The 23,892-nt window shown below is 41.8% G+C and overlaps 2 protein-coding genes across 2 annotated transcripts; both read right to left on the minus strand.

Moving 5' to 3' along the window:
* Positions 1-617: 617 nt before the first annotated feature.
* LOC138414298 (zinc finger protein 33B-like) lies at positions 618-2,297 on the minus strand. Its single transcript, XM_069541490.1, has one exon. The coding sequence runs from the start codon at positions 2,167-2,169 to the stop codon at positions 1,216-1,218; it is 954 nt and encodes a 317-aa protein (XP_069397591.1). The 5' UTR covers positions 2,170-2,297; the 3' UTR covers positions 618-1,215.
* A 3,165-nt stretch (positions 2,298-5,462) lies between these two features.
* Positions 5,463-22,886, minus strand: LOC132439635 (zinc finger protein 717-like). The gene is made up of 8 exons (XM_069541523.1): positions 22,766-22,886; positions 19,316-19,374; positions 18,211-18,302; positions 16,653-16,715; positions 16,340-16,433; positions 6,140-6,266; positions 5,703-5,884; positions 5,463-5,486 (listed from the first exon to the last, which is right to left on the minus strand). Exons 2-8 carry the CDS (start codon positions 19,328-19,330, stop codon positions 5,463-5,465), a joined length of 597 nt encoding a protein of 198 aa, XP_069397624.1. The 5' UTR covers positions 19,331-19,374; positions 22,766-22,886.
* Between the last annotated feature and the right edge of the window lie 1,006 nt (positions 22,887-23,892).

Raw genomic sequence — 23,892 nt, forward strand, 5'->3', positions numbered from 1 at the left:
AGCGTTTGCAGGGCAGGTGACTGGTCACTTCAGGTCACACACCTTCAGATTCAGAGCAACCACGAACATGGAACTGTGCCCAAAGAGCCTATGTGTACCTAGACCTGATACAGATGACAAGCTCCTAGATTTCTGCGCCAACAGCTTTATAAAATGAGATTTGGGGGAGACTTAGTAGAGTATGAGTATTTTTTGTATGTGGAAGCTATGTGAACTCTGTGGCCATACAGTGGACAGTATCATACTATATTTTCCAAAGATGGTTGCATTAACATGTCCCATCCTGCACACTCTTCTGCAATGTGCTCTTGCAACATTTCCATCAAAGACGGAGAGTCTATTTCTCCACTCCTCAGAACTTTCATGGGCCTTGCAACTTCTCTGAATATGAAAAGGCAGAAGTGGCACTGCGCTGGTACCAGGAGTAGCTCTGCCAAATGTTCCTTTGGAGGCAAAATCATTCCCATTAGAGAACAACTGGTCTACAGTCTTAAATTTTTCAATACATTAATATTTCTATCTGAAAAATTGCATTCACGTTACCTAAGCTGATAGTTTTCATTAGAAATTCTCTGATGTACATAAAGTTGTTTTATTGAAAACTCTGACACATTAAAGATATTTATAAGGCTTTACTTTATTCTCAGTGTTCAATGAGCTGTCTCTGCCTGATAAAGGCATTCCTACATTTCTTGCATTCTTTGTCTCTTCATATGACTTGATTTTTCCATCAATTGACTGGGGATGAAAGATGACACCACAAGGAATTGTGTTGAATTTTCTACACAATTTGTGTGAATTTTCTACACAAGGACTGGTAACTTCTCACAGAAGTCTGTCTCAAATTCATAAAATGAACTGGCCACAGTGGACTGGTAGCGTTGTGAATAGATTACACATGGGAGGGCCCAACAGTGAATATTTATTTCTCTCTCAGGTAAAGCACAACTGAACATTTTTTTTGGTAGAGTTGGGAAAATTTCTGCTCTCCATAATCATAATCAATTTTTTCTGTCTTAAGTCATGGTTGCCATCTCCACCCAGTGGCTCCCAAGGCAAACTGGGGTGGGGGTGTGGGGAGCAGATTTGCGCTTCAGAATCACAGGGCATAAAAAGTCAGCAGGAATGCATGGAAGGTTTTTGGTTTTTTTCTTCTGGCCTGGCCTGGAATTAATGTTTATTGCTTGTGTTCAAATTCTCCTGGCCACAGCTCAGTTATATGGTCCCACCCACAGTAAAGGAAGGCTGAGAAGTGCAGGCTAACTGCGTGCCCCAAAGAAAAAGAAAGTGAGTTTGGGTGTACAGACAGCCAGTCTCTGCCATACATGATTTCTCCTCTGTGTGAGTCCTCTGATGTTTGCTGAGGTGTGATTTCTGGCAAAAGGTTTTTCCACATTCATTACATTCATAGGGCTTCTCTCCTGTGTGAGTTCTTTGATGTACAGTGAGGGCTGACTTCTGGAAGAAAGTTTTCCTACATTCTTTACATCCATAGGGCTTCCCTCCTGTGTGTGTTCTCTGATGTCTATTGAGGGTTGACTTTTCACAAAAGGTTTTCTGACATTCGTCACATTTATAAGGTTTCTCACCTGTGTGAGTTCTCTGGTGTACAGTGAGTTTTGACTTCTGGTAGAAAGTTTTACCACATTCTTTACATTCATAGGGTTTCTCACCTGTGTGAAGTCTCAGATGTACAGTGAGTTTTGGCTTCACACAGAAGGATTTCCCACATTCATTACATTTATAAGGTTTATCTCTTGTGTGAGTTCTCTGATGTGCAGTGAGGGCTGGCCGGTGTCCAAAGGATTTCCCACATTCTTTACATGCATAAGGTCTCTCTCCTGTGTGAGTTCTCTGATGTGCAGTGAGTACTGACTTCTTATGGAAGGTTTTACCACAATCATTGCATTCATGAGGTCTCTCCCTATTGTGAATCCTTTGATGAACAGTGAGGGCTGAATTCTGGCAGAATGATTTCCCAAATTCATTACATTCATAGGGCTTTCCCCCAGTGTGGATTCTCTGATGAATAGTATGGCCTGATTTATGGCAGAAGGATTTCTCACGTTCATCACGTGCATAGGGTTTCTCTCCAGTGTGTACTTTCTGATGTTTAGTGAGATTAGACTTTTTATAGAACGTTTTACCGCATACATCACATTCAAACATTTTCTCTAACTGAATTCTCTGAAGCTGAGTGGGATGTAATTTCTGGCAGAAATTATTCCCACTTTGATTACATTTATGCTGTTGCTCCTGGAGATCAGCTCTGTGTTGGTTTCTGTGTTGGTTTCTTACAAAAGGTATTCCCCCATTTGTTACATCTATAGTGATTCTCCCTTACGTGAGTTCTCTCTTGGGCAATGAGAGCTGACTTACCACAGGCCTTCCAATATTTCTTATATTTGTAAGCCATCTCACCCATACGAACCATCCTATGTATAAAGAATATTGCTTCCTTGATGAAGTCTCTCCCTTGTCTGTTACATTCAAAAGGTTGCTGCAGAGTTTGATTCTTCTTCTGATGCCTAGGGTACTCAGCATATCTGAGGGATTTCCCAGTTCTATTACTAGCCTCCGGTTTCTCTCCAGCATGCATCTCATCAGGCTCACTAGGGAGAAACGTGTTCTTACACATATTCAACATTTCTGGGTTCATTTCTGAATAGGTACCATCATTTATCATCAGTTTTGAAATATGAATTGGGCTCAAATTAAATGTTTTTCCTAAGTCAGCTGTCCCCTTAGTTGACGTTTCATTGCTGGTGATTACAACTTGCCACAAACGTCTACCGTGATTTTCCTGGCTGGTCTCAATCATGTCATCCACAATCTGGACATCTAAAAGGAGATAAACATAATTACAGGTCATACCTTTGAATCACATATAAGTATTTCCTATTGAATGGTTTGTAAAGGTAAAGAAGTTTCTTTTCATCCTAGCAGGATATGATTCTTTAAAAAATCAGTAACGGGGGACTTCTCTGGTGGCACAATGGTTAAGAATCAGCCTGCCGATGCAGGGGATACAGGTTCAAGGCCTGGTCCTGGAAGATCCCACATGCCGCAGAGCAACTAAGATCCTACATGCTGTGCACCCCAACTACTGAGCCGGTGTTCTAGAGCCTGCGTGCCACAGCTACGAAGCTCACATGCCTAGAGCCCGTGCTCTACAACGAAGAGAAGCCACCACAGTGAGAAGCCCACGCACCACAACGAAGAGTAGCCCCCGCTCGCCACAACTAGAGAAAGCCGGCGCTCAGCAACAAAGACCCAACGCAGCCAAAGATAAATAAATAAATATTTTTAAAAATCAATAATGGGTACTGATTTTATGTGATTTTTCTCCCTAATGAATTAATGTAAGAACCTTCATTGATAGGTTTTCTAATGTCAAATCATTGGGTTTTTTGTTTTTGTTTGGTTTTGCTTAAGTTTTTTTCTTTTCTTTTAAATTCTTTTCAATGAGGAAGTATTAGATGAAAATATTTACTTACTGTCTAAATGTAGATTTCAGCTGACAGCTTTTCATCTACCATTGGTTTTCCATTCATTATCTCTACCTTTCTTCTTATAATTGTGGGTAACTTGTGCTAGCCCTTTTCTAATAGCTCAGCTTTGAAGATGGCATGATTTTCCTGGATAAGTTACTTACAGGATACGGGAGAGGGCCACTTGTCTGTCACCTAAACAAGAATACTGCTTAGAGAGAAGAATTTTACACCTATGTTTGTTTAGTTTTTACTTCTCCCTGGGGAACACCTATAGGCACCTGTGGGTTTTTCAAAGGCTTAATCTTTTTTTCCATGCTAGACAAGGGAGCTTTCTGCAAATTCTTAACTTAACACTATACCCTTGGCTTCTCAGAACCCTAACAAGTTCATGAAACTCTAATTCATCACTTTGTGAAACTCCTCCCTGCCGGCCTGAAGGATTTGGGTTCTGCAACCCAGCATGTGCCCACCGTCTTCGAAAAGCTTTCTCTGGGTGCTTCTGAGACCAACAGCCAAGGCATTTTCACCTCACTTCATGGTGCGAGTGACTCTACTTGATAATTCACTGCTTCTGAAGATACTAACTTTACTGTACTTCACAGTTTCAGCTGTCCCTTAGTTGTATTGAAACTGGAGTCCCATGTATACTTCTCATTCTTTTTAAAAAAAAAAAAAAAACAATGATCTTCACAAGAGAAAGTAAAAAAAAATTTAATTTCAAACTCCACTCCCAAAGTATGAAATTCTTGGTTTCACTGGCCTTGGACCCATAGTCTCTAGTTTATCCTCCCGTGTCACAGGCCACCGCTTTCCACGGTGAACAGTTTTCTGGGTCCTTCTCAGCCTCATGGTTTCTGATGTAGTGATTCATGAGACCTGTACCTGGACCACTTCTCTCATGGTCTTAATAGGTCCGTAGGCCACCTCCTCTACTCCTACCAGTCTTGAGTTAATGATTTGCTAATTTGCATCTCCAGCAGTGATGTCCATCTTCTACTCCAGATTTTACATGCATGCATATGTTCCATGTCAAAATGGAATACAGTCATCTCAAACGTAAGCTCTACCAACATAAACACTTAATCTCCCCTAAATGTGCCTTCTTAACACCCTTCTGGAAACACTATACTCTTATTATCCTCTCTCTCATCCTTGTTTAACACTTTCGTGGCTCTGATTTCACTACTAAACATGTACATTTGTTTCATTTTTCTCTTTCAACAAAATATAAGTTCTATATAAAAAGGACATTTCGGGACTTCCCTGGTGGCACAGTGGTTAAGAATCCACCTGCCAATGCAACAGACACGGGTTCGATCCCTGGTCCAGGGAGATCCCACATGCCGCAGAGCAAGTAAGCCCATGTGCCACAGCTACTGAGCCTGCACTCTAGAGCCCGTGAGCCACAACTACTGAAGCCCGTGCACCTAGAGTCTGTGCTCCGCAACAAGAGAAGCCATAGCAATGAGAAGCCTGTGCACCGCAACGAAAAGTAGCCCCCGCTCACCACAACTAGAGAAAGCCCATGTGCAGCAACAAAGACCCAATGCAGCCAGAAATAAAAATAAATTAATTTTAAAAAGGACATTTCTTTGATTACTGCTGTTATCCACACATTTACAAAATTTACCAGTGTGTAAAACTTCCCAATTAACATGTTAAAAGAATAAATGAATGTACGACTAAATGCCCAAAAGAAAACAGTCTCTGAGAATGAACAAAAAGGAGGCCTATTGGGACTTCCCTGGTGGTCCAGTGGTTAAGAATCCTTCTTGCAATGCAGGGGACGCCAGTTCAATTCCTGGTCGGGGAACTAAGATCCCACATGCTGTGGGGCAACTAAGCCTGTGCGCCTCACCTAGAGAGAAGCCCGTGCACCACAACAAATCGAAGATCCCACGTGCTGCAACTAAGATGCGACGCAGCCAAAAAATAAATAAATATTTTTAAAAAACCAAAAAAGGCGGCCTACTGAGAATCTAGGGACAGTGACTAACCAAGAAAAAATTCCAAGAGGAGGCAGGTGGGCACCGGTTTTTGGTAAGTCTAAGAAAACATTCAGCAATTAACAAAAAGGGGGAGGTTTACATGTGAGAGCCGTATCTGGAGACTGAATAATGCATGAGTCTGATACATGCAGACTGAAGTCTGTCCCAAGGTATGAACTTGGAGAAAACAACTGGTGAAAAAGAGCTCAGCACGGCCAACATCTGCTGTGCACTTGTCTTCGCAGCCTCCCTGCTCAGTGTGCACTGACTGCCTGCTCAGTGTGCACAGTGACAGTGTGCACTGACACCGGGAAACCCTGGTCTGGGGTTTTTCTTTTACAGTCCATGGTGCTGCTCCTTGCTCCAACTTGATGATCACCTCAGGCCTGGTAATGCAGTGCCCTGTTGATGAGAAATACTGTAGGACTTTTGCCAAACTGTTTATGTTTCATGGGCTCTTGAAAAATGCCAACAGCACAGCCTCAAGAGTAGTGCAATGAAGGGCCAATCTGAACCTCTGACTGGAGGGGTGAACACACGTTCTTCCTGGCCCGGAATCTTAAACCTAAGTAGCATTTCATTTCACAAACAACTGTACATTTACCAATGAAGAAAAACGTGCTTGCACTTGGCAGTTACTAGGGGAGTTTTGCTCACCCAGTGACACCAGGCTACTGTAGTTCTCCAGCATGACATCCCTGTATAGGGTCCTCTGAGCATCATCCAGGTCCTGCCACTCCTCCCAGGTGAAGTTCACAGCCACATCCTCAAGTGACACCAACCCCTGTAATGGTACATTTTTCCTCAATTCAAGGCATCAGCCTGGGTCAAAAGAACAGGAAGTCTAGGAATTCATTCTTATGTGTGTGTTTTATCTTACACAGGATATACCATACCATGCTTTGTACTCTATATTGTGGGATAAGGAGAAATCATCACAGAAATACCCTACGTCTGTGTTAATTTAGTAGTTCTTCAAAGTACCATCATAGTTTCCCTTATAAATCTGGAATGGTCCTCATTGCCAAAGATACAAGGAACATATGAGCTGGTATGGAGACATAAGTACAAACACTTACCTGGAATAATGTGTTAGATGAACCAGGTTACACACATATTTAAGGTAGCCTGGGGTATCAAGGGAGAAAAAGAATAGTTGTACTTTGTACTGTCAGGTTGCACTTCACTGAAGAGCTAAACATGTCAGCTGTTCAGTGTGAACCACATGTTCTCATGAATATGAGGCAAGAGCAGAAGTCAAGCTGAGAGGCATAAAGAACAGATGCCACTTTAATAGAAGTACAAGCAGCACCACATCCAGGTGGGTGCTCCTGGGCTGAGATAAGAGATAAAGACAGTAAAGGTATCCAAGGAACTGATTATAAAGTTACCCTGCATTTAAATATATGACCTAACTCCATCAGTAAAAAACCTTACGTGCTCACCATTTTTTTAAAAAAGTATGTACACATGCATCCTAGAATTTTCTTATTACCTAAGGAATTGCTTATGTCTACCCAAGAGTGAACATGACCCACTTCCTAAACAACAGGGAGTGAATAATGAGGGGCTGCTAACGAGAGGTAAGCTACATAACCAGATGTGCCCTTTAACAGTCATCATCCAGCAGGAGAATGGAGAAGGGCTTAAGGGAGAATCAGAGGAGAAAAAACCAGAGGGAGAAATGACCAACTATACTTGGTAACAGAGGTAACAGAGGAAGATGAATACGGAACAGGGGACTAATTCCAAAACAGAAAAAAAGAAAAAGAATTTGGTACTCATTTGCTCTGAGAAGGTGAAGGGAAAGCTTTACTACCAGGCTGCCTGCACAACAAGCTGGTAGATACTAGCGCTATAAACTGATATTGGGATAAGGACAAAGAATAGGATTTGCAGAACAGACACAGATCTTGGACACAGCATGTTTGAAGTTTGAAATGTCTGTGATCAAATATGTGAAGATGTGCAACTGGCAAATGGATATATGCTCTTGAGCTCAGGAGAGAGATACAAGATGAAGAAAAGGATTTAGGAAACAGCAATATTTTAGTGGTAGCTGAAGCCATCAGAGTGAATAAAATTGCTCAAAGAGAACCTAAGAGATTGAAAGGAGAAAATGAACAGGTATGGTGTTTTAGGAAACACTGATATTTACTGACAGAGAAAGAAAAACAGACCATGACAATGGAGAAGAAATTTTTAATTATTCTAGGAATAGAGAAAGCCTCAATATTAAGAAATCTATTAATACAATTCATCATATTTGTAGTTCAGTGGAGAAAATTCTAGATGCTAATAAGTAGACATCTATAAAAATACCCTCTCATTTGTAATAAAAAAACTTAAAAGAGGATTCACGGGATTTTTCCTTAACATGATAAACATGTATGTCTTAGCCACAAGTGAAAGCCAGCATCACACTTATGGGGAAACATGCAGAGCAAGGATGCTTCATCACCATAGTTACTAACACTGTACTAGTAGTGTCAGTCAACACAATTAAAGAGAGAAAAACAGCACTGAAAGTGATGATGGTTTCCATATAATTCATACTTGGGAAGCTGAAGAGAATCACATGACATCCAAGTACATCCAAGTACTCCACATAGGAAGACTTAATAAGTTAGTAGCTTATATGACTAATATAAGGCTTTTATATAAACCTTCATATACATGATACTCACACAACCACAATAACAAGAAGACAAAACACCTAGCAATACATTTAACAAAATAATGTACAAAATTTATGAGGCGGGGAAAAAACCCTGAAGGATACAAAAAGGAACTAAACAAATGAAAAGACACACCATGTTCACGGATGTGAATGAGTAGTACACATCATGGCAAGCTGATTTAAAAGTTCATGTGGAAAATTAAGAATAAACATGTGGTAGGTTATATTTCTGTCCAGCTAAATTCAGTGCCATAGACTGGGTGGCTTAAACAACAGAAAACTCTTTTCTTACAATTCTAGAGGCAGGGAAGTCTAAGATCAAGGTGCCAGCCAATTCATTTCCTGGTAAGAGCTCCATTCCTAGCTTGCAGATGGCTGTGTTTCTGCTGAGTCCATATATGGCAGGGAGGGAGGGAGAAGGAAGGAAAAGATCTCTCTCTTCCTTTTCTTATAGGGCCACTAATTCTATTGGAGTAACGGCCCCACCCTACGACCTCATTTAAACTTGATTAAATGCATTGGGAGTTAAGGCTACAGCATATATATTTGGGGGGAATATAATTCAGTTCATAGCACTCCTTGCAGTGCCTTTCTCTGTAAAAGGATGTATATATCGCCTTGCGCTGGAACTCACATATAAACAGATTTGTAATTCCCCACCTGTCTTGCTTTGGCCGATGACATGTGAATGGAAGCATTACTCCTAAACAGAACCTATTTAAGAGTCACACAATGATCACCGTATTTCCCCTTTACCATGTTCATCCTCAGCAATATGACAGAAAGAAATACTCCTCTGTCTGGGATGCTGCATGATGCTGAAAGGAACAAAACTAAAGCTGACCCATGAAGGACAGGTAATAGCACTGAGAAAGAAACCTTTCTTCCTGACCGAACTGGTAACTGAACTGGCACCAAGCCAAACAGAAACAAACACCAACAATGGCAACAAGTAGTGCAAAGAAACTGTGAGGATGGTGTTATAATGGACCATGGTGTTACTTAAGATAACTGGTAGTTATATACTTACTGTTACTTAAGCCACATGAGTCATACTTCTTAAATCAAGTAATGTTTACCTCATGGACTTAAAATCTTAGAAAAAGAGGCAGGAAATCAAAATGTGAGTAGTAAATCTCAACTACTAGTCACCGCTTCTGATAAAGCAATATAGGAAAATGATGAGCTAAGGGGAGGGAAAAAAAACAGATTGCAAGGAGGGATGAAAGAAAATAAGCAGAAGCTAGAAATTTGGGGTCTTGTGGAGTAGGAAAACTCTCAAAACATTTCTTTAGCTTTTACTGTGTCAAGGCAGAAAAAGTTGCCTCTTTCAGTTCTTACAGAAAAAAATACAATGAGAAATACTTTAGGAATCAAAAGTAATTATACTGAACTGTATGGCAAGTAACAAATGAAGAATATAACTATGACAGTCACTGTTAAAACTTAAGAATGGCTTGAGCTGGCCCACAATAAATCCCTTCTGCTGCACAAAATGGCAAAGACTAAGGATGAAATACTTAAGAAAAAAACAAAAACTTACAGTCTAAAGAATATATAGATACATGAATACCAAAAAAAAAGAAAGGTATGTCTCAAAAAGCTCAAACTGGCTGAAATCAAAGATATATAAACCCAACTATATTTTTTATGGTTGTACTGTCAAAAACCAACCAAACTGAACTAAAAAGTACTGACAGTTTAAGATTTAAAGAGGCTGCTTGAGACTATCGACAAGAGGCATATCAAAAAAAGCAGCCCAGCCACTGAGGAAGGCATATTTATTTTTTATTTTATTAGTTTTTAATTTTATACCTAATTGTACATTATTCCACTTTTATTGAAGTATAATTGACAATTAAAATTATATATATTTAAAGTGTATAACCTGCTGATTTGATAAATGTATGCATTATGACCTGATCACTACAATCAAGTTACTTAACACACCCATCACCTCACCGTTACCCTCTTTGTGTGTATGTGTGAGAACACTTAAGATCAATTCTCCTGGCAAATTGCAACTAAACAATAAATTATAAACTATGGTCTTATAGTCACCATATTGTACATTAGTTCCTCATAATTTATTCATCTTATAATTAGAAGTTTGTACCCTTTCACCAACCTTTACCATTTCCCCCATCCCGACAACCACCATTCTAATGTTTTCATGAACTCAACTTTTTAAATTTTTCCTTCCACAGTTAAGTGATACCATAAAGTAGCCTTTCACTGTTTGGCTTATTTCACTTAGCATAATGCCCTCAGGTTCATCTATGTTGCTGCAAATGGCAGAATCTTTCTTTTTAATGGATAAATAACATTCCCATAGATATACATACCACATTTGCTTTATCCATTCATCTGATGACTGACACTTAGGTTATTTCTGTATCTTGGCTGTTGTAACACTGCAAGGAACACGGGTGTTAAGATACTTCTTTGAGATACTGATTTCTTTTCCATCAGAAATATTCCCAGAAGCAGATTTCCTGGATCACACAGTAGTTCCATTTTTAAGGTTTCTTATTGTTTCTTTCTTCCTATCTATCTATCTATCACCTATTTGGCTGTGCTGGGTCTTAGTTGCAGCACGCGGGATCTTTGTTGCCGTGTGCGGGATCTTCACTGTGGCATGCGGGATCTTTAGTTGTGGCATGTGGGATCTAGTTCCCTGACCAGGGATTGAACCTGGGCCCCCTGCATTGAGAGCACGGAGTATGAGCCACTGGGCCACTAAGGAAGTCCCTATTTTTAAGTTTTGAGAAAACCTCATATTGTCTTCTAAAATGGCTGTATAAATTCCCACCATAGCGTAAAAGGTTTCCTTTTAACTACATCCTCACCAACACTTGTGATCTCTTGTCTTTTGGATACTAGCATTAAACAGGGGTGAGGTGATATCTCATTGTGGTTTTGATTTGCATTTTCCCAATGATTACTGACATTGAGCACCTTTTCATGTACATGTTGGCCATCTGTATGTTTTCTTTGGAAAAATGTTTATTCAGGTCCTTTGCCCATTCTTGACTTGGTTATTTTTTCCTATGAGTTGTAATACATTCCTTATATTTTGGATATTAACCTCTTATCATATATGACTTGCAAATTTTTCTCATCTCACGGGTTCCCTTCTCATTTGGTTGAGTGCTTTCTTTGCAGTACAAAAGCTTTTTAGTGTGATGTAGTCCTACTTGTTTATGTTTGCTTTTGTTTCTCGTGCATCTGGTGCCATATATTGCCAAGTCTCATGTATAAGCTTTTTCTGTTAGGAGTTTTACGGTTTCAGGCTTTACATATAAGCCCTGAAGTGTCTTGACTGATACAAGTATCTTTGTTTAACCTGATAGCTTTGGGTCACACAGATACCCTATGCTAAAAATGTGATTAATAGTGGGAGGCCTTGTTATCAGCACATTTTATGAGCTCAGTCTATGGAGGGACTAGAGATTAAGGTCAGCCACACAGATGGTCAACCAGGTCTACATGACAGAGCCCCAGTGCAAGCTGGATATCAAGGCTCAAGTAAGCTTCCCTATTTCTCCACATTCCACGCACACTGTCAAACCCTGTTGCTGCGAGAAAAAGGCACCGTCCACGTGGCTCCACTGGCAGGTTTTTGGAACCCTGCACATGAAGACTCGTGGACCTGCTTTATGTGCCTGATCCCTTAACTGATTTTAATCTGCATCCTTTCACTGTACAAAACCATAAACATGAGTACAACAGCTCTTTTTTTAAATTTATTTACTCATTTATTCAACTTTTGGCTGCACTGGGTCTTCGCTGCTGCACGGGGGTTTTCTCTAGTTGCTGAGAGCGGGGGCTACTCTTTGTTGCGGTGCACGGGCTTCTCATTGCAGTGGCTTCTCTTGTTGCGGAGCACAGGCTTCAGTAGTTGTGGCTCGTGGGCTCTAGAGCGCAGGCTCAGTAGTTGTGGCGCATGGGCTTAGTTGCTCGGCGGCATGTGGGATCTTCCCGGGCCAGGGCTCGAACCCATGTCCCCCGCATCGGCAGGTGGACTCTTAACCACTGCGCCACCAGGGAAGCCCACAACGGCTTTTCTGAGTTCTGTTGAGTCCTGCTAGTGAATTACTGAACCTGAGGGTGATCATGGGGATGGTAAAGGGCATGAGGGCGCTCTGGGGACCAGACTTTGTACAAGCAAGAAACATCAGGTAACTAACTAGAACAAGGACCACGATAATCAAATTGCCTAAAATCTGAAGGAAAATGTATCAGATAGAAATCTGGGTATATATAAAGGAATAAAGAGCACTCAAAATGGTAAATATATTAATAAATATATAATATATATTGTATTATGTAATATATGTTTTATAATATATTATGATATAATATTATATTATTTTTATGTTCAAACTCCTTTAAAGGTAATTGACCATATGAAGCAAAATAAGAATGCATGTGGGGGACTTCCCTAGTGGCGCAGTACTTAAAAATCTGCCTGCCAGTCAGGGGACACAGGTTCGATCCCTGGTCCGGGAAGATCCCACATGCCATGGAACAACTAAGCCCATGCACCACAACTACTGAGCCTGTGCTCTAGAGCCCGTAAGCCACAACTACTGAGCTCACAGACCACAACTACTGAAGCCTGCATGCCCTAGGGCCTGTGTGCTGCAACTACTGAGCCCATGTGCTGCAACTACTGAAGCCCGTGCACCTAGAGCCCAGGCTCTGCAACAAGAGAAGCCACTGTACTGAGAAGCCTGTGCACCACAATGAAGGGTAGACCCCGCTCACTGCAACTAGAGAAAGCCGGTGCGCAGCAACGAAGACCCAACGCAGCCAAAACAAAAGAATGCATGTGGGAGTAAAAGGTATGCCAACGATATCACAGAAGCTGGGAGGAGAAAACTTTTGAAGTATACTGTTTTAAGGTTCTTATATAAATGGTATCTTATTTTAAAGTAGACTAGGATAAATTAAAGATGAATAGCACAAACCTTACAGTAACTGCTTAAAAAAGGTGTAATAAGCCAACAAACGAGCTCACAGGTCACACAACAATAGGTAGTAGCCACATCTGACCTGTATGCCGTAATTTACTGCCCCTTACCTTGGATGAATTATTCCCATGGAAGAAAGAACTGACTTGGGATAGTAATAAGATTGGGAGACTTAAGAGAGCTGACCAATAGTCCAGTGGAGAGAAAATGACCCTATGATAAAGACAGGCCAGATAAACTAGTGAAGATAGATTTACATCTATCTATTTACATCTATCTATCTATTACATCATAAATGTAGCATGGCTTGTATGTTAATGGCAAAGTAGCTTGACCAGACTAACAATGTGCAGAAAACTATTATAAAAGCTGGACAAAATTTATAACACAATCACCTAAAGGCACTGGAGAACAACTAAAAGTAGGCAGAAACTAGGTTTGAATAATCCATTAAAGGACAAACTACTTTGCAAGTTTATGGCATTTTACCAGAGGGCAATCTTCACTCTGCAAATAGATCAAGAAACTGAAAGCTGAAGCTTTACTGGCTTAGGTGTCAGAGGGCATAGTTCAGGGCTGCCAACAAAACTGGAAAACTCAGTGGGGGTTGGGGGGTAGCCCTCGGAGAGAAGCAGCAAAAGAACATAATGTACCAAATTTCCACACAAAACCAACCACAGTTGTTGGCTGACTGCTAAACTACACATATGTGGAAGACCTCAGAGGGCCCAACAAGAAAGCAGCCTCTCAAAGCTGAAGGAAATGAATGAAGAGTCAGCTGCTGGTCACTATAAGAAATGAAGTTTAGAATTTGAATCCAGCCAAGTTAACTGCCTTGTAGAACAAAATCACTCTTCAGAGAAATGTAACAGGATCCAAAAACTCTTGCAACATATGATTTACAATGTTTAGTACATAATTCAGAATCTCAACACATGTAAAGTAAGAGGAAAATGTTACTCATATTCAAGAAGAAAAACAAAAAACGACCACAAACAATCACTAGAAACTAATCCCAAGGTATCCCGGATGCTGCACGTAGCAGAAACATAGTTAACCCATCCATAAATACATTCAAGTACTTAAAGGAAGATAAAAAATAATGTATTGGCGGGGGGGAGGGGCAATATCAGTACAGAAAAACAAACTAGAAAAACAATTAAATGGAAATTGCAGAGCTACATACTACAGTAACAAAAATGAAAAACTTTCTGATGAGCTGAACATCGCATTGGAAACAGCAAAAGAAAGCCAATGAACTTAAAGATAGATCAGTAGATATTTTCTTATCTTTTTGAGAGAAAAAAATGAAGAAAAATGAAAAGAGGCTAAGAAACAGTTTAGAAAACAGTCTAACATATATGTGACCGTAGCACCAGCCAGAAAGGAGGGAGAAAGAATGGAACATAATATGTATTTTTAGAAACAGTGGCTAAAACCTTCCCAAATTTTGTGAAAGACACGAATTTACAGATTGAAGCAGCTCAATGACCCATGATCAGCTTAGATTCAAAGAAAACTACTCTAGGGACTTCCCTGGTGGCACAGTGGTTAAGAATCCACCTGCCAACGCAGGGTACATGGGTTTGAGCCCTGGTCCAGGAAGATACCACATGCCGCAGAGCAACTAAGCCCGTGCGCCACAACTACTGAGTCCGTGTGCCACAACTACTGAAGTCTACGCGCCTAGAGCCCGTGCTCCACAACAAGAGAAGCTGCTGCAATGAGAAGCCCGCGCACAACGAAGAGCAGCCCCCACTCGCCGCAACTAGAGAAAGCCCACGCGCAGCAACAAAGACCCAACGCAGCCAAAAATAAATTAATTAATTTATAAAAAAAGAAAAGAAAACTACTCTAGGCACACCAGTCACACTGCCAGTATCCAAAGGTAAAGAGAAGATCTCGAAAGCAGCCAAAGGAAAAGATCCCACTCAGGTACATCTGCACATGAATGATAGATGACTTCTTATCAGAAACCGTGGGGAACGCCTTTACTACCCTGAATGGAAACATCCTTCAAGTTGTAATTCTACCCAGTGAAACTATGCTAAAAATAAAGATGAAATAAAGACATTTTCAGATAAAGATAAACTAAGCTAATTCATCATCAGAAGATAGCACTAAAAATGATAACGGACATTCTCCAGGAGGAAAGAAAAAGATACCAGATGTTAACCTGAATCCACAGGAAAGAATCAGGATCACTGGAAATGGTAAATATAAAAGATTTTATATATATATATATATATATATTTCTTCTCTTAATTCCTTTAAAATAGATATGATTATTTAAAGAAAAATTATAATAACATACAGGAGACTCATAATGTATGTAGACTCAATATGTAAATACACATGTATAAAAACAAAAGTACAAATGATAGGGGTTGTAAATGGAATACTACTACTCAAAGGTCTCTACATTTTATGTGAAGTAATGCACTGCTCCTCTAGTATATTCTGATAAGGACTCATATCGTAAGCCTTACAGTAACCAATAAAAAAGCCGTGGAATGAAGTGCAGTGTATTAATTTGACAGGGCTGCCATAACAAAGTAGCAAAATGGTAGAGCCACTCTAGAAGACAGTTTGGTACTGTCTTCAAAATTAAACACACACTTTTAACACATGATCCAGCAAGTGCGCTTCTGGTATTTATCCAAAGGAACTGAAAACGTATGTCCACATAAAACCAGTACACGGATGTTTGCAATAGCTTCATTCATCAACTGCCAAACTTGGAAGCAACCAAAATGTCCTTCCGTAAATGAGTGGATAAACTGTGGTACAACCAGGAAATGTAATATTACTCAGTGCTAAAAATAAATGAGCTATCAAGCCATGAAAAGACACAGAGGAAACTTAAAAGCATGTTAACAAGTGAAAGAAGCCAATCTAAAAAACCCACCTAACGTGGTTCTAACTATATGACATTCTCTAATAGGCAAAACTATGCAGACAGGAAAAATACCCGTGGTTGCCAAGGGCTACGGACTACAGAAGGATATGAACAGAAGGAGCGCAGAGGATTCTCAGGGCAATAAAACCACTCTGCATGACTATAGTGGTGAATACGTATCATTACACATTTGTCCAAACCCATAAAAAGTGCAGTACCAAGAGCGAATTATAATATAAACCGAGGACTTTGGGTAATAATGATATGTCTGTGTAGGTTCATGAATTGTAACAAATGAATACCTGATACTGATAATGGGGAGGCAGCGCCTGGGGGCAGAGAGTACACTGGAAATCACTGTATCTTCTGCTCAATTTTGCTGGGAATCTAAAACTGCTATAAAAAAATAAAAGTCTATTTAAAAAATGTGCAAAAAGGATAAACAAATGGCCCATACACACATAAAAACATGCTCAACATTGCCAGTCATTAGAGAAAAGCAAATCAAAAGCACCGTGAGACACCATCTTATGCCCATTAGGATGGCTACTATGTAAAAAACAAAACAAAACAGGAAAGAACAAGCGTTGGCAAGAATATGAAGAAACTGGAAACCTTGTGCACTGCTGGTGGGAATGTAAAATAGTGCAGCCACCACGGAAGACAACACGGTGATTCCTGAAAAAATTAAATACAGAATTACAACGCGATCCTACAACTTTACTTCTGGGTGTATAAGAAACAAAGTAAAAGTGGGAACTAGAAAAGATACGTCTACACACATGGTCATAACAGCATTATCCTTTATAGCCTGAAGGTCGAAGTAACCCATAAAACCATTGATGGATTAATGGATAAGTAAAACGTGGGCATACATACAATGGTAATATTATTGAGACTTCATAAGGAAGTGAATTTTACCATGCCACGATACGGATAAACCTTGAAGACACTACACTAGGTGAAATACGTCAGTCACTTAAGGACAGGCACTGCATGATTCCACTTACATGAGGTTCTCAGAGTCATCAACTTCATAGACACAGAGATTAGAGTGGTTGCTGCCAGGGGCTGGGGGAGGGGAGAATAGGGAGTTAGGGTTTAATGAGTAAAGTTTTTTTTTGTTTGTTTTTGGCTGCGTTGGGTCTTCAGTGCTGCGTGCGGGCTTTCTCTAGTTGCGGTGAGTGGTAGCTACTCTCTGCTGCGGTGCACGGGCGTCTCACTGCAGTGGCTTCTCTTGTTGCAGAGCACGGGAGAAGGTGCTCAGGCCTCAGTAGTTGCAGCATGCGGGCTTCAGTAGTTACAGCGCATGGGCTTAGTTGCTCCGTGGCATGTGGGGTCTTCCTGGACAAGGGATTGAACCTGTGTTCCCTGCATTGGCAGGCAGATTCTTAACCACTGCGCCACCAGGGAAGTCCCGAGTAAAGTTTTATCTGGGGAGGATGAATCTGGATATTCTTAGTGGTGATGATTACACAACAGTGTGAATAAACTAAATATACTACGAGTACTGAATTGTACTCTTAAAAATGGTGAAATTGCCCACATTAGCTTATGTACATTTTATCACAATAAAAAAAATGAACCAACAATTAGGAGAGTTCTGCTCCAGTCATAGCTATGAATAATGCACACATGCACTTCTCCCTATTCATTTTTAAGTGATTAACTGAAATAGCAGAAGAATTAAATAGTCTTTAACAGGATTTGGGAAAAGGTCATTTTTGAACTAGCAATACGCAATTATATCATAATAAAAGCGACAGAATCACTGACAAATTTATATAAATGGAAGTTAAAAATTACAAAAATCTGTAACCCTTGTTTTTAGACTTTGTGTAACTTTGTCCTGACCCTTGTTCAAAATAACTCTGAATAACTCCTGAATTCTTTCTCTCACTGGACTCCTAAGGCTGTCACCACACATGCTGGCCAGTAGCACAGCTCGAGGGGAATCTAACCAGATCACAGCAAACACATCCTTCAGGTTTTGCCAAGGATGACAATTCCAACGTAAAAAAGAAAGTTACTGCGTTTGTTGGTGAGCAACAATGCAGACATCAGACGAAATTAAAGGCACAAACAGAAGTAGCAGGACTTTACCTTAGATGAGATTAAAGCTGAGAGAGAGGGAGGGGTCCAGGAGAAATCCCATTTTGGTGGTTTGACTCACTGGCTCCATGAAAGTAGCATCATATGTACGGGAAGAAAGAAGAATGTGGTTTTCATTTTGGATTTGTTGAGCTTGTGATACCTTCTGGATAGCTACAAGAAAGCATTCAACAAGGAGCTGAACCTATGGTCTAAAGGTAGGGAAGAGGTCCAAGCTGGAGAGAAACAGGACTGTCAAATCACAGAGGGCCAAACAGGTCAAGGAGAACTGCAGCGTGTGAAGAATGGGGCCCAGGTTTGAACACCTGGATGAGCAACGCTCAGGAGCAGAAGAAAAAGACAGAAGAATTCGGGAATAAACCATCAGAGAGGCCACGACAGAAGCTAATGGCCGAGAATTTCCAGGAGATCATGGACAGTAGCTTCAATATGGCAGAAGGTTCAAGTAAGGCAAAGACTACAACATATTCATTGAACCTAACTATAATTTAGGTTACTGGTGAGCTTGAGAAGAAATGAATTAAGACCATGTTGAGTAGGTTAAGCTGCAAAAGAGCAGTGGAAACATTTGCCAGAAAATATAGCCTTGAACAGTCTGCTATACAACCTGCATGCATTGACTAGCGGAGAGAAATGAGTTACTTAAAGGACCTGCAGTCAATTCAATCCTCTAGACATTCCACGTTTTATCCATGCATCAAGTAGGGCCTTCCAAAAGCTGTCTGGGACCACACTCTTTTAGCAACTCCAGAAGAACCTTATTAAGCAAGTTCTGCTTCAGCACTAGGTAAGTGTCACCACTGCAGATGCATGAAGTGTTTATTTCCAGACTGGCAGTGAAACGCTGTCCACTCCATCATCTATGTGACCAGTTAAGCCACTGTTCGGACATCTGTGCATGCAAGTTCTCATGTCTCAAGCATGCTTTCTTCTAAGGGTCCATTCTGATCAGAGAACAGGTGTATCTGTGTTTTTGCCATTGCACTCACCTTGGACCACTCTAAGGTCGTATTACCTGCCTATATCCACATGCCACCTTTATCTTTTTATGTATATTGCCCTGAAGCTGAATCTTACTTAGTTTTACTTTTCCATTTTACTTTAAGGACCCTCATAAAGCTCATATAGTAAAATATAAAACGAGCTGAGGAAAAAAAACAACTCACCAGAGATGTATTCATTTCCTGCTGTTCTTAGAAACACACAGAGGACTCTGGAAATAGAGCTGCGAGAGAAGGTGAATGGAGGGGCATCAATTTAAATTTTTAAAAATGCTTATTTAAACAATGGTTGTTGCTTTATTTAAACAATGGTTGATTCTCCGATTTAAACAATGGCTGCTTCTCCGCACTTATTTCCCTGTGAAGTTCCCTACAACTGATGTGGGCTCTGCCATTTGACTTGCTTTGGTTAAAAGGGCATAGGATACAGCAGAAACTAACACAACACTGTAAAGCAATTATATTCCCAAAAAGATATTAAAAAAAAATAAGGACATACGATGCAAACACAGATGAAAAGCACTTTTCCACTACAGCTTGCCTTCTGGGGCTAGCCTGTTAGGGACATGTGGTTTAGCCAACAGCCAGCACAAACCACCAAAAAAGTAAATGAAGTCATCTTAAATCAAACAGCCTCAGTCAGGGCATCAGATGACTACAGCTTCATTTGTGAACCAGACAACACGAACATAGGAACTGACCAACTAAACCTAGCCCCAAAATGCTGAACCACAGACCTAGAGATTGTCACACTGAGTGAAGTAAGTCAGACAAAGACAAACATCATATGATATTGCTTATATATGGAATCTAAAAAAAATGGTACAAATGAACCTATTTACAATACAGAAATAGAGTCCCAGATGTAGAAAACAAACTTATGGTTACCGAGGGGAAAAGGACAGGGGGAGGAATAAATTGGGAGATTGGGATTGACATATACATACTACTATATATAAAAGAGATAACTAATAAGAACCTACTGACAGCACAGGGAACTCTACTCAATACTCTGTAATGACCTATATGGGAATAGAATCTAAAAAAGAGTGGACATATGTATAACTGATTCACTCTGCTGTACAGCAGAGACTAACACAACATTGTAAATTAACTATGCGTCAATAAAATTTTAAAAAGTAAAAACAAAACAAAAATTTTAAAAAACCCAAAATGCTAAACTTTGAGCACATTTTTTTTTAATATACTTATTTATTTATTTATTTTGGGCCGCGTTGGGTCTTTGTTGCTGCGCGCGGGCTTTCTCTAGTTGCGGTGAGCAGGGGCTACGCTTCGTTGCAGTGCGTGGGCTTCTCATTGCGGTGACTTCTCTTTGTTGTGAGGCACGGGCGCTAGGCGCACGGGCTTCAGTAGTTGTGACACGTGGGCTCAGTAGTTGTGGCTCACAGGCTCTAGAGCGCAGGCTCAGTAGTTGTGGCGCACGGGCTTAGCTGCTCCATGGCATGTGGGATCTTCCCAGACCAGGGCTCAAATCTGTGTCGCCTGCACTGTTAGGCGGATTCTCAACCACTGTGCCACCAGGGAAGCCCCCAATGTTTTTTTATTATTTTTTATTTTTTAAGTCAGTAAATTTGGGTTGGTTCATTACTGAGCAAATGCTAAATGATATGTCTAAGTCCCCAAACTCAATGTTTTTAACAAAATTACGTGGGGAAAAAAGTCTTACATTACATGCTGAAAAACAACCAATAGAACTTCACAACACATGCAGAACTTCTGAAAGGAAAACAAATGTCACCTGGATGGACCTCAGTAAGGTTGTTGCACTAAGAGACCACGTGAATTTTAAAAAGCAATTGTGTGCAGACCAGAAAACTATATTTTAACTTTTTTACACCGTAACATGAGCCTGTTAATTTTATGGGGGCATATGCTGTGTTTTATTTACATTTTTAAAAAATCAGTTTGGAGCCAATTAGAGTGAAGTGTGATTCACTCTAATTTTCCCATTTTAAACAGTGGAAAATAGGCTTCTGTTATTGTGCTGTGGAATTTATGATTATCAAGCACAGATTTCTGATGTTAAGTGGGAAACACTTGTATTATGAGTCCCCGGAGCTCACTTAGTCCACAGAAAGAATTAGGGAAAATAAGACAGGCATGTTTAAGACAAGGTCTTCTAAAACTTATTTGTTCTTAAGTTGACTGCATTTCTCAAAAATGGTGTCAAAAGTAAACGTGTTTGACTTAATGGTGGCAGAGTGGATAATATTATCCAAAAGTCAAGATGCCTGATGTATACAAAAAATCACGTGAGCCTGGCACATCACTCATGTCCTCAAATCCTTTTTCCTCTCCTCCACCCACACCCCGCTCACTCCCCAGTCTTTCTCATAAGGCAGACATACCCTGACAAACCCTTCCTGAACTAACAGAAAGAACTGCTGGGAAGAGCAAGCACCAGCATACCTCCAGATACCAAACTTGACGGTATAATAGGCTTGAGAGAGCTCAGATAACAGAAACAGTGGGAGCAGAATGAAGGAATGGGAATATTTAGGGAGCACCATAGACAGATTCTCTCAGCTGTGACAGGTTATCCCTCCACCCCAGACCACACCCTCGGGACCTCTCCAATAAGTAACATTTCTTTTGGCCTCTGCCTACCCGCCTCAGCCTAGCTCAGGTCTCCTTCTGAAAGTCCATTCGGACCTTCCATTATCACCCAGTCTTTGACAACTTCGGGAGGAAGCAGTGTGTGTCACCCATATCTCGTTCACTCTGCGCAGAAGCATCAATAATTGCTTGGCCATGCAAAGCTAGAATCTCCTCCTTTCTGTGATTCTTCTGCCTCTGCTCTGAAGCGCTAATAAGCGGGTTCAGGTTTCAGGGGTTGTCTTTCGTTCACAGGGCGCCTCCCCTTCATGCTTCATAATAACTACCTTGTTCCAAAGAAAAGGGGTCAGTCATTCAGAGCCCAACGATCCCCCCTGGCACTCACGGTCCCTAGAAACTAGGTCTTGTGAAAACTGTAACCGAAACCTGGTGCTCAGCAGGCTACACAGCGCAGGAGGGGACCTGACACCTCACCTGCTGAAAAGACTCCGAGAGACCCCAGTAACAACTACCACACAGTAAGACTCCTCATGCACTTCACACTGATTTCCCCGGGAATCGGGGGCAACTCGCTAGTCCTTAAGGCGCTCGCGTCACAGGTGAGCAAACCGAATGTCACAGAGGTGAATGACATCGCCCGGGAGTTTTGCTTCGGCGGCACAGCTGGACAGTGCACGCAGCCCGCAGCCCACCCACGCTCGCTCGCGTGGTCTGCAGACCCGCCCCGGCCTCACAGTCACCTTGGACTCCACCCCCAGGTCGCGAAGCCTCCGGAGGCGGGCGCCCGGCTGTCCGCAGTGCACCGTCTTCTGACCAAGCAACACTCGAAGCACGGCCCGAGCCGGCCCTTTCCAGCCCTGGACCAGCGGGTCCTAAGGCCACAATCGCCTCCCGGGCCCTGCCCAGGGTGCGGCTCGCGCCTGCGCCTCAGGCCGCGCCGCTCACACCCGCCGACCTTTACGCTCCCACCGAGTGGAGCAGCGTCCCCACCCCGCCCTGCGTCCCCGCGCCGCGGCCGCCTTCCACCCTTGCACCCACCTTCAGGGCCCCAGAAGGACAGCCAGCGCGCGGGCGCAGCTGCCGTAGCGCGGTGGGGCCCCGACGTTCCGGACGGAAGAGGGTGAGGTGGGCGGGGCCGCACACGCGCAGGAGAAACCCGTAAGACTCCATCCCAGAGGCTCCCGCGGGGACGCGTCCTTGCGTGGGGAGAGTGCGTGTCCCACAGGCGTCTCCGTCCGTCGGCGCCGTCGGGGGACGTTTTGTGTATCGAGGGGTAATGGGTCTTGCTGCCCTGAGCCCCGGATGTGATGGATGAGACTGTGTCTCGACCCACGTGCAACCACGTGGAATTCTGGTTTGTTATTAAGTCCTAGTTTAAGAAACTGAAAGAGATGTTGTGAGACGAATGGGTAAATTCTTATGGGGGCCGAGAATCCGATGATACTATAAGTTAGCTTTAATGTTTTTGTTAACTATAATGGCATTGCGGTTATGGATCCCACGTCCTTTCTTTTTTTTTTTTTGACAGTTGCATACTACCGCATGAACCGTGAAATATCACAATGTCTGTCCTTATTAAAGTACGTAAACCAATATTGCAACTGTTGTGACTTTGTTAAATTAACAGTTTAAATGTATATCCTGTGTGCGCGATATTGTTGAACCACTGTCAACAAAGACCACGAGGAAACGTGAAATAGAAAATTTTAGTACACGTAGGTCTATGCGTGCCTGTATGTGCCACAAGAGGAGTTCAAGGCAGGCGGTGTGGATGGGAAAGGGACAGGGCATGCTGCTTGGGAGGCTCTGGGACGTTGCAGTGGCTGCAACGTGACAGAGCGATAGGAGTCCTGTAACTCTTTGTTCCGGCAATGCTGGCCCTTTGAGTTTATCTTGTTTTTTGTCCTTGGAGCGCCACATTTCCCCCTCTCTTTATTTATAGGGCCAATCCTTTGGCCCTGTTGGACACCCTGCTCATGTCTACCTGTCTGCCTAGCTCCTTCTCAGGCGTTCCAGAACGCTTTTTGTTAGGAGAAGAGGCAGGGACGTCGTAGGGGCCCTGGGTTCCTGATGCCTGCTCTCTGTCAGAGTATTCCTAGAGAGGGGGTGGGGGCTCCATGGGATGTGACGGAGGCTTGTTCAAGTGTTGTCTGGGTGTTGACTGG

Source organism: Delphinus delphis, chromosome 16, assembly GCF_949987515.2.
Source record: "Delphinus delphis chromosome 16, mDelDel1.2, whole genome shotgun sequence".
Classification (NCBI taxonomy): domain Eukaryota; kingdom Metazoa; phylum Chordata; class Mammalia; order Artiodactyla; family Delphinidae; genus Delphinus; species Delphinus delphis.

Excerpts from the sequence above, each read along its gene's own strand:
- LOC132439635 (XM_069541523.1), bottom strand. Across the intron at positions 16,716-18,210 it reads ATGCTACTTTCATGGAGCCA|GAATCACCGTGTTGTCTTCC; the intron begins GTGAGTCAAACC and ends TAATTTTTTCAG. Across the intron at positions 5,885-6,139 it reads CAGTAGCCTGGTGTCACTGG|GGCACTGCATTACCAGGCCT; the intron begins GTGAGCAAAACT and ends TCTCATCAACAG.
- LOC138414298 (XM_069541490.1), bottom strand. The coding sequence starts at position 2,169 with ATGTTTGAATGTGATGTATGCGGTAAAACGTTCTATAAAAAGTCTAAT.